The sequence below is a fragment of the Buceros rhinoceros genome, unplaced genomic scaffold, assembly GCF_000710305.1.
Source record: "Buceros rhinoceros silvestris isolate BGI_N320 unplaced genomic scaffold, ASM71030v1 scaffold6781, whole genome shotgun sequence".
Taxonomy (NCBI): domain Eukaryota; kingdom Metazoa; phylum Chordata; class Aves; order Bucerotiformes; family Bucerotidae; genus Buceros; species Buceros rhinoceros.
The window spans coordinates 1,732-13,345 of NW_010393676.1; the positions used below are offsets into that span (position 1 = coordinate 1,732).

An 11,614-nucleotide genomic window follows, 5' to 3' on the forward strand; every position below is an offset into this window, starting at 1 on the left:
CTGGTACTTTTATTGTTTTTTTCCCCTGCAAATTGCAGACGTATGTTTGAGCAGAGGTGCATATACCTCAAAGCTGCTTAATAGCAAAGTAAACCCAGTTGAAAACGGGCTTTTCACAGTCTTGTTGGAAATAGCCCACAGATCCTAGGAACTTGACGACGACATGCTGAAACTGACTCTCAGTGACTCGTGAGCAGCGTGTTGCACTCAAACCCTTTCAAAGTTCTGTTCATGATCACAGGAAATTAAGTTAAAATGAAAAACAACAGAAAATGCAAAGCACAACATTGCTCAGGGAGTTTTAGGTTTTCATCAGTGTTGTTCTTGGCCCGTGGACAATAGAGTATGTGATCACTGCTCTATAAGCTTTCAGATTGAGAAACTCATTAACAATGTAAATGTAGTTTTGCCTTGTAGTGTATCTTGATCCAAGGTTCAAATATGACAGTAGCCCTGGGCATTAGCGTGGTCATAGTTTAATTTGTGAAGAGCTTGGCCCTTTCAACATAAAATAGGGAAGCTGTATCAGCTGCATCTGGCTCAAGGCATATCAGCAATGGAAACAAAGCAGATAAAGAGTAAAGCCAGGCTTCTCCTGTAATGGTAAGGCAATAAACAGAAGAGCAGAGGCAGTGCCAGTAAGGAGTTAAGTGCCACTACCGGGAATGGGTGGAGCTGAGCCATCAATGAGCCATCAACTGTAGGGACTGTGCATGGATGTCACTCCAGCATCCCAAGTTCTTCACCAGCAACTGGTACTAGCAGCCGGCCTTTCCAACAGTCTGCTGTAGGCAGCAAGGCTGCAGGCTCTCTGCTGCCTTTAGCAGTCACGTCCTTTTTTGTCCCAGCCCGGTGGTTCTTTTTGGTGGCAGGGGCTCTTCTGGCACCTGCAAGGTACTACAGTGCAGGCAGGATCAGCTCTGTAGCAGAAGAGAAGCAGAGTTAAGTGGCATCACTGTCAGTGATCCCAAAGGTGCTAAACTAGTCTTGTGGCCAAACTATGTCATGGTGACAAAGAGGAAGAAGAAAAGATGAAAATGCAGGTTAATACAACGAAAGAAATCTATGACGCTTTCTCTGCCAGAGCAGATGGATATCTAAGACTGCAACATCCAGTATTTCTCAGCTGTTTGCTCGGAGAACATATTTATTAAAATTGGCTGATTTGATTTAAATACAATAATTTCATTTTGCAAGCTTTCAGGTGGCTTGTATTTTAAAAATGTCCCTTTTGGACACATTAGACTGAAGAGAAAAAAAAAACTTGGTACTCTGCACAGATTTTTTTTTTTTCCCCTTTAGATAGCTTTAAATAGAACAACATCTTTTAAATCAGGGATTTTACTTAATTTTTTTTAATATTAAACTAATTTAAAGTTCTTGTCAACTGAGAGAAAGAGGTGCTTCTAGAAGGAATTCACCTCACCCTAGAATAAGGTGCTGGGGTGGGTGAGATTAATTTTCCTCTGAAACTGGCTGCTTCGCACCATCAGTTACAAAAAGAGCCAAGGGTGGATAGATTTTAGATGTGCAAAACTAGATAAGGTTAATGCTGTCTTTTGTCCATTTCAAAATACAGTTGGATTAATAAAATTATCAGGTGCCAATTTACAACCAGTAAGTGTCAACCCCTTCTTTAAGTGAAGAGATAATAGTTGAGAAGTATAGTCAAGTATGACCAGTGATTTTGGTGCCTTGATTTGGGATTCCAATTTGCGCTGACTTAAAGGAAACTGCTCTTCAGAGAGTGTTCTTTCTCATGAAAAATGAGTGGTGTGACGATAACCTGGAGCTGGCTCCCAAAACTGTAGGCCATTCATAGTACAAGTTGATTTGGAAAGTCTGGTCCTGCACCATGCAGTGTACAGAAGTCTTCACAGCTGCATTGCCCAAAGCAAACAGATGGTTTCACCTGCAAGACTTTGTCTCATGTAAAATTCATGTTGTGAAAAAGATTGTGTTTAGGGTTTGTTGTTCTGGGTGCTGCTTTGCGTGGTTATTAGAGCAGTAACAACCACAAGCAAACACACCGGAAAAGCCTTCCTTATCCAAATGGTTTGAGGAATGCTTCTCATCTTGGAGTGCAGAAGGAGTTAACTGAAAGATCAAAGCTACTAAAGTCTGGTGGAAACATGAAAACGCAATGGTGTGAGACACCATAAAAGGGTTAAAAACGATGATGTAAATCATGCGTGTTGGTTAAAATGCTGTGAAAGCGCACACAGAACCTGGAGGTATAATAAATAATCTTTGAATACCTGGGAGCCTTGTGGCCTCTCTGTCATTAATCAGAAACCACAGACTGAGGGATTGGCTGGCAAAACATTAATCATTAAGCAATTAATTCCAGCCATGAAAACAAAACTTTGTGATTTCCTGAGTAGGTGGGGTTGAAGGAGGCACGGCGTGTTTTTGCTTTTTCACCATAAAGAAAGTAAAGTGGTACTGAGGAGGTCATACATTCATCACTCAGATGGATAGAAAATCTCCTTTATTGTCCAGTTCTTCCCTTCCTTTTTCATTTATACGAAACAGAGGGAAAATCACCAAGGGTTTTCCTAGGAGGCGGTAATGAGTCTCTGGAGCTTAAACCTTTCTAGATGTGTGACACTAAGAGAAAGGGGTTTTATTTCTTGTGTCCTGTAAGTTCCTCCAGTTCTTTGTAGAAGTGTGCTGGAAATACCTTTTTATTCTTCCCAACAGGATCATGAGCAACAGGTCTCTTGTGAGACTGAGGTTGTCTGTCTTTTTTCCCTTTTCCTTGAATCCCAGTTTCTGACCATTTACCGATTACCTTAGGGTTGTAGCTTTCCTTGCTTGTAGTATTTATAGCTATGGAGAAACCTAAAAAGGCAAGTATTAAAAGCAGAAGAATCCAAACACAAGGAGAGCGTAGTTGAAAGGGTGTACATACTGATTTTGATTTTCTGCATGTCATTTACTTTTGCAGATGCTTTAATTAGTTCATGGGACCAAGATTATAGGGGGGTTTTCCATATTTGGTGTTGGAACTGCCACTTGTATTTTTAAATCCGAAATGTACACATGAAGAATAATATTAGTCATGTTTTTTTCACGATTGCTGAGTGGAAACCCGGTTCCTCAAGGGCTGTGAACACAACTTTACAGCTAACTTCAAGACCACCTTTCTGTGGGTGGATGGTGAGGTGTGATATAATTAGAAGCTGCCTAAATAGCAACTGGGCCTAGGTAATTTGCCGAGTGCCATGTGAGAAGATTTTGACAGAAACCAACTGTGGTTCTTTGGCTGGTTCCTAACGCCTGGCCATCTGCCTCACTAAGCTGACGGCATAAATACTGGGGAAGCAACTGTGGGAGCTGTTACCTCAAATCAGCCTGGTCAGTGATTGCAGCAGGCAGAGGACCTTGTTGCTGGCTTCTGAGGGATTATTATCAAGCTTGAGACACTGTTTATTTTAAAGAAGGTCATTTTCAGAGCAGTATTCAAATGGCACCTTTTCCTTACAAAAAACATGTGGAAATCCTATCCGTGAGACATGCAAGGAAAACTCAGCAAAGTAGGTGTCACAATTCATGCAGTGTAGCCTTTCAACTGTAGAGATGCGTCATCAAAGCCAAGGGTCTTCCATAACTGAGTATGCTGCTTTTACTTTGTGTGGCAATAAGATACCTCTACATAGAGCGGTTTCCTTTCATCAGGCCGCATCTTGGATTTCGTGCAGACAACCCATAATGTTTATTTCATCCTTTGCTCAGAGGCAGTGTATGGCAAAATGCAGTGCATATATTAAAGCGTTAATTAGTTAAAGATTGCCATCCTCTTTAGAGATACAGTTCCTGCCATAGCTGTAACAAAAAGCTGAAAGGTTTTAATAAGTATATTCAGTATGAAAATTTTTGAGAACATGTTCAGCTGGGCAGAACACAATACATACTGAGAAAGAGAATGTTTTGTACTTGTCCATTATGTCAGTCTCATTACAGAGAGCCAATTGCGACAGTCCCTAGCTAAGCAAAATTCTTCATGAGAACAGAATATGGCCAGCACAGATGTCCTGAATTCATGTGTTGCCACTGAGATTCTAACCGTGATTATTCTTTATTTCCTCCTCCTTCACTTCACTTGTGAATTAGTCTCGTTTGAGGAGGCAAGATGTTGGCTTGAAAAGCCACCTGGATCAGCTAGACCAGCGAATAAGTGAGCTGAAATTGGACGTCAGTAAGACCTCCAGTGAATACTTGGATAGTGACAGCCGGCCCAGCTCAGGTAATGTGCACTTAGTCGTTTATTCCTGGGGGTATGGTGCTAGCAGAACTGAAGGCTGTCAGCTGCTAAGCAAAACTCTCTGTACTGTTTGGTCAGAAGCAGTGTTCCACAGCCGATGAGTAGTCATCTGGCACAGAGCACACTCACAGAGCTGGTGGGAATTTCCCTGCAAAGTTGATTTAATTGGAAAATGTTTATTTACTCAAAGTGTTTCTTCTGTTGTTTTGGGTTTGTTTGGGTTTTTTTCGTTGATATTTTAGCCACAAATGGAAGGAGGAGGAGACAGATTTATTAATTAACTTGTGCAGAATGACCATTGGCAAAGGAGCTAGAGCACTTACTAGAAGTGGAGACCAACATCCATGTCAATGCTCTGCTTGTATCCAAGAAGGATTCTGAACCTCACAAAGGCTTTGAAGATAACTAGCACTGCAGTGCTCTGTCCAGATGAATGTTTGATCATTTATATAAAACTGAAACAGCTCTATTAAAAGACACTGAGAAAAACCTGCCCAACAGTTTGTTGTCTACAGCTTTCATGGGCAGAAAGAGCTTCAAATTTCTGGTCTGGTTCAGAGAGCTGTATTGCAGACTTTGACAGCTAGGATGTCTGTTAAAACCACTTTCTGTTATCTAGTCTGGGTAAATGGCAATGCTTCTTTTTAATCAGAATTTTGAAAAGCCTTAAGTCTTCGGTGAGACGAGGAAAGAATTTTTTTATTTACAGTGTAAGGATTTGCACCTGGCACTTAGAGTAGGTATAAAAGCACAAGTTTCTGTTGAGTGCTTAAGGCACAACACACAGTTTAGAAGGAAACAGCTTCCTTTTCTGTTTGATTTATATGGAGAAAAATACTAAAAATGCCTATCTTGAATTTACAGAGAGCTTTTTAAAATACATCCATAATTAATTGGCAACGATTGCAAGACCTGGAGAGGGAAGATAGCCTCCATTCTCTGCCCTTAGACATTCCAGCTATCATAGACTTGGCAGCTCTGATCACAGGCTAGTTTTCCTCTACTTTCCCATCCAAGCTGTGTTTGTAAGCACCTAGCACAAGTTTCAACAGTGCAGGACAGCCCTGTTTTACACCAGTTGTATAGTAATTCTCCAGTCAAGAACTGGGCGTGATGGTGCTGCACTTCACCCCATCCCACACTCAGAACTAAGCATGCATGTGCATGCCAGACTGGCTTGGTGCCTGAGTAAATATGCAGAAGCCCGATAAAGGATGGCTGAATTATATACATCTGCTAAAGTTGCATAAATAAATGATCATAAATTTAGCCTGTGGCACATATCAAATGAAGAATTAATTTATTCTCTGTATTTTTTTTATACAGAGCATGTCTAGTTACTGTAAATAAGAAATATCTTCCTATTTGTTTTAACTCTGCAGGGTTCTATGACCTGAGCGACGGTGGTTCCTGCTCGCTCTCCAATTCTTGTACTTCTGTGTACAGTGAGTCCATCTCCTCCTCCCACACCAGTCTCTTGCCCGGCTCTCAACACCCTAAAGCAAGGCTCAGTGTGTTTGATTACCGACCCAAATCTGCAGATGAAACTACTGTGCACAACACCAGCTTCCAACAGCAGGGAACCTATGTCAGTGATGGATGTCGGATTACAGCTAGCACAGACATTTCTGGGACTCCTGCCAGGTCCCGACCGAGGCCAGTTTCCACAGGTAATCAACTGCAGAACTGGATGTTAATTCACGAGAAGGGCAGAATCCTGGATATTACTTTTAGGACCTAATATTCCAGCGTGTAATCAATACGCAGCACTCATTTTCAGTATGCAAAGTGACAATTAATTGAAACCACAGAGCCAAATGGTTTACTGCCCAACTTTCACTTTCCTCTATACTCAGATACTTTTGAACAATAACGAATATGAGGGGCAGGCATTTAGGAATGAGAAAATATTTAAGTGCATGAGATAAAATTGTGATGAATGTTGAGATGCCTTTTTTTAATTTACCTGCATATGAAATCAGAAAAAATGGCAGTGTGTGAAGATGCAGGGATGTATGAAAAATGCAAGGTGAATCCAAAGCTGGGGCAATGCATTTTACTGAGAAAAATTATACAGTAATCTAAGGAGAAAGAGACATTTCCAGACTTAGTGCCTGTTTTCTCAGTCAGTTGTGAAATGATTATGATAATACTTATATATACCTTGCCCTATTTATTCAAATTAATGTGGACTCAAACAATGGGGTTTTTTTTATAATTTATTATGTACAGTTAGGGATAACAGACACCAAAGGTTTATTAACTATCTAGGAACCAGTCATGAGCCTAATAGTGGATCAACCATGAATTTGTATCATACAAGTCCATTAATACACCAGATCTCTTGTTTACTCATCTGTGAAGTGATGTCATGCCACTTCTTATTTTGGGTCCTTCCGTGGCCTCAGAGCAACCTTGTGTTAGTGCAGATCATATGGTAACCAGCCAGATGTGAGACAGTTCAGTTATAGAAACAGGGAAGCCATAGGGGACATAATTTCAAGTACGATGTCACTCAGGAGTCATCCCACAACTTCTTGACCTGAGCCTGCTCACCTCTGGCTGGCTTGGAGCAGAAGCAAACACTGTTCTGAACCTCTCTGTGCATACAGACCAGAAGCGATGGTGGTAAAATACAGCATAAAAGCAAAGTCTTCTCAAGGCTTCTCAGAGGCTGGAGGTGTTGCTGAGCTTAATGGTCTATGGCTTCCATGTTCAGATTACAGACTACTTGTTCTATCAGAAATTTTTCTGCTTTGCAACATTTTGGTAAGACTCCTGGGGCTTTATTTTTTTTTTTGATATTGAGATAGACTAGCAGAAAAAGGCATAGTTGGTGTTAAGTAGGTGTTTGAGAGTGAGGCTCTAGACATCTTTCAGCTCTCTTTCCTTTTTCCACCACCACCTTCCTTCTTCCTGGCTACAACTTCTAACTTCCTTCACTGTGATAAACATGTTAGTGGGGTAGTAGTGGTGTAGTCTTGAAGAAACAATTCTTACAAAGTTGACCATATTGCAGGAAGTGAGGTAAGATGTCAGAAAAGCATCACCTGGAGAGGGGAAGAAATTTCTCTTTTTCTCTCCTTAGCTGTGTTTCCACAGGTAACCGCACGTATCAACCTTTTCTTCCTGTGGCAAGCAGAAAGCTTGCTGAGATGCTGCAAGTGCAGCATTCTTTTGACACCTTCCTGGTTCGTTTGCCCAAGAGAACATGCTACACAGTGTCAGCAATTTGCTAAAGAATTTTCATTACAAAAATATGATTTTTGAGAAATCATCATCATAACCTCTGCTGCAACAGGTCTGTAAGTGTCTTAGGTAGGACAGAGCAGACAACACCAAATTTTGAAGTTTTTCAAAAAGGCTTTGTATCACAAGGCAGAAATAGTCACCGTGAGTGAAATATGTGGTTTTATTTGATGGCTGGATTTCTGGTAGCATGAAGCAGCCAGAAAATCAGTTAGCTGAGGATTTGTTGGCGCTGAAGTCTGCACTGTTAATACAGAGAAATCCAGACTAACTGCAGATGGTTCCAGTACTCTTGGTACCAGAGGTAACACAGCACTGCAGTGCTCTATTGGATGACTTGTCTGAATGGAACAGTCTTGCTTTACACAGGAACACAGCCTCTCCTCTCAACACACACGAGATGCTCCTGAGAGAATGATGCAGCAGTCAAGTGTAACTTAAAGCAGCCTTGACAGTACTCCAGAATTTAAAATTGGTAGCCATAGATGACATCTTCATGGAATGAGCCTCACATCTGCCTGAGTAGTTACTTTAGATTTTTCTCTCTGTAAAGTAAAGGTTCTTTAGTCTGTTCTGAAGTCCTTAAGGTTGACATTTAAAAAACCCACACATAGACTTCTGGTATTCCTGATTTTTCTGCCTTTTAATAAAATCTCTGACTATTTCTTTTTGGAATTAAATACTCAAGTTCTGGAGAAAGGCATGTGACGGGTAACGTCGTTATCAAATGAAATGAGAGACCCATTTAGGAAATTTCATTGGATTTGGGGTTAATGAAAATAAGCATCACATCACTCTCTGGCCTGTGGAATATGTGAGTTTTAAAGACTCTCCCGTGTGCATTGAGTGCTTCTGTTTACTAATACCTTACTAAAGCAAAATGCAAAAGAATAAAGAACTACAGCTTCCAGTGTTTAAGAGGTTAAGAAACACTATAACCTAGTGTAACCTTAAGTCCTCTTAAAGCAGCTGGTTGAGTACTATAGATTTTTCTAAGATGTGATATAAAAGGGTTGGAGGAAAAGCTGGAATTCAAATTTAACCACTTGAAAAATAAATTTTTTTTGACTCTGCATGCTGGAAATTTGAGCAATTTCTGAGTTAGTCATATATCCGTAGGAAGTCTTTATCGTATCCTGGGGGGAAAGCATTCAAAAACTGTCTGTTGTATTGGATCATTCTACATGACATTCATCTTCAGGCTTCCTATTTGTTGAATTCAGTTTTTATCTCTGCTAAGAAATAAAAATAATCCATTATTTTTGTTCAGTTGGTTGGGTTACTGTTAGTCTGTGACATTCTATAACATTTTTATATATGCACAGATTTACTTTTATCTAAGTAGCACAGATTAAATCTCCTCAAAAGGCATGAGTTTTATTATTGGCATTAAAAGGCATTCTGATCTCTGTTATGCTCAGGTGAATAAAAGTAATTTAGTGATCTTGGAGGACTGAAACTATTTTCTTCGTTCATGCTACTGATACTAGTAAAAGTTAGCACATCCCTCTGAAATAGCATTTTTAGCATAAGCCAGTTTGAATGTAATTGACTGTGATTTAATTAGGCTATTTATTTTCATCCACCATGTAGGTGACTTGGAAAGACTTATTCCAGCAGACACTAGATTTCAGGAGGAGACAGATCCCAAATCCATGTTGCCTCTGTGCCATGCTGGAGACATGCATTTGCTCAGCATGGACCCCAAATACCAGAACGACTTGGTGTCCAAGAATGGCATTGATGTGTATCCTTACCCAAGCCCCCTTCATGCGGTGGCTTTACAAAGTCCCCTTTTCTCCCTGGTGGGGACATCCCCAGAAGCAGACCTCCAGGCTCCTCCCAGCAAACCCATGCCTAGTGCAACAGGTCCCAGCTTGATTAGGACTAGGCCAACCACTGAGGCCAAGCCAGGGGGGTACATCAATAAATTACTGCAGCTGACGAGATGCAAAGGGAACAATCGGGCTGATGCCAGTGAGTGGGTCTCAACAAAGAGTCAGCCAGCCACAATGCACCAGAGACTCATTATAATGCCCAGCACTGGTGGAGTGAAAATTAACAGCAGCAGTAGCCAGCTGGAAAAACAAGCAAGTTCTCTGGAAAGCAACAAAGCTGAAGTGAAGCTGCAGAGAGAGGTGCCGGAGGCGGAATGTGCCAAGCAGCAGGAGACCACGCGCTGTGTGAATGAAGAACAGCCATCCGCTTGTCCTGACACAGAGCCATCAGCTGGGAATAGTTGTTATCCTGCCAAGTCAGAGGCAAGGGGCTCTCCTCTGGCAGAAGCAACAGAGAGCAGCATGGAGCGTAATTCATCCTGCTCACAGCTGTCCTGGGAAGACTCCAGCCTGGGCACCTGGAATGCTAAAGCTATCCCACCCAGAAAGCTGCCCCTCAAAAGGTGTGGCAATGCCAAATTGGCTAACACTGAGGGTCTTGAGCGAGTGGCACGGAGTGAGTTTGTTCATGCTCAGTTTGTACCTGCAGAATCCCACCAAGTCCGGGTCAAATTTGCCAGCTCCAAAACAAAGGCAGTGAAGGTTAAGAGGAGGAACAGTGAAAAGGTGCTACGGCCTGGGAAGCAAGCCTTTTGCATAGAGAAAGTGAGAGGGTCCCATGGGGCTGCCAGGCTGCCTGCTGAGTGGAGTCAGCCCCAAAGATCACATGGAGCTAAGAGCCTTGTGCGGAGACCTTCGTGTTCTACTGATGTCACTGGCAGGTCTTGCTCTGAGTCTAGCCTGTTCCCTGTGCAGGTCAGGCTCCCCACCGTGTCATCCAGGCCAGAGCTCTACAGAACCTCTACCAATGCACTGTATTCCCTTGAGGCGGCTTGCATAGCCACAGCCAACAAGAAGAAGCAGCGCAAGTGGCAGTCCACAGTGGAGATCTCTGCCAAGGCCCACCTGGCCAACCTTTCTAGTAGCTTTGGCCTGGGACCACCAAGGCAGCCAGCAAGGAAAGCTGGTGTCCTGCGCACTGTCAGTATGAGGGCTCGCTCCAAAAGTCAGCGCCACGGAGCATATGCCAAAAGCGAGTCAGACCACTCCGAGTACTCTGCAGAGTGCGCTTCTCTCTTTCACTCTACCATTGCAGAGACCAGCGAAGGGGAGGTCAGTGATTTCACAAGTAACCGTTTCGGGGACAGTGAGTCCAGTGAAAGCGATTCAGATGGCAGCAGTAAGAGTAGCAGCCTTGCTCTTGACTATGACGAGGGGGATGAGAGTGAGCTGATTTGGCCTGAAGGTTCAGTCAGACAATCAGGGACTGTCCAGGCCTCTTCCAAGCCTCTTCCCCCAGTGCCCAAAATCTGTCGCATCAAAGCTTCAAAGGCACTAAAGAAGAAGATTAGGAAATTCCAGCCTGCCTCCCTGAAGGTCATGACCATGGTTTAAGGGAGAGCAAGCATCTGTTTCTTACAGTGAGACATCCTGCTGGCGCTCATTTGCAAAACAAGAGAATCCATGTGCAGAGAAAAGGACTGCTTAAATGAACTGTGAATAAGCCCTGAACACAGGGGATCTTGTTTGTTAATGCCTGGACATAAATGTCACTGTATCTAATTTCCTCTTTTGCCATTTATTCTGTAAATATGGATCTGTGTATATTACGTGATACCTTTTTTTACTACACAGAAGGGTCACCATGGTGAAAATGAAAACAACCTCTGCCATAAGATTTTAGAGGCAAGCTCTTGATGGTTTGTTGACCACACGCACCCCAGAATCGGTCCCAGGCACAAAGGCTTTGCGAGAAGAGGGGCTTTTCCCAACTTGATATTTGGTAGCATCCCTCACTCTTGTGAGGAATTCTTTGCAGCCTGAAGCCTGCATTAACTACCCAGCTGTCACTGTGCTTGTATGGAAAAGCTCTTAGTGCTCTCCATAGTTTTACTTTCTTTCAGATCAACAACCATCCCATAACTTCTTCCAAACATCAGGAGGACAACTCTGTTCTTCTGTAAAAACATACTATGTTTAATCAAGAAGGCAAATGTATTTGTGAATGAGAACAAAACTTCAGTTTGTTTCCTTTTCTAAAAATTGAGAGTATAGGGTTGGGGTTTTTTGAAACTCCCGCTTTATGTTGTTCGTTATCATT

At 42.2% G+C, this 11,614-nt stretch overlaps 1 protein-coding gene across 1 annotated transcript; it reads left to right on the forward strand.

Moving 5' to 3' along the window:
- Nucleotides 1-4,116: 4,116 nt before the first annotated feature.
- DACT2 (dishevelled-binding antagonist of beta-catenin 2) lies at nucleotides 4,117-10,908 on the forward strand (the record flags this gene model as incomplete). Its single annotated transcript, XM_010144945.1, has 3 exons — nucleotides 4,117-4,249; nucleotides 5,650-5,937; nucleotides 9,110-10,908. Coding segments are annotated over 3 exons (2,220 nt in total), but the record flags the coding sequence as incomplete, so codon positions are not given.
- Between the last annotated feature and the right edge of the window lie 706 nt (nucleotides 10,909-11,614).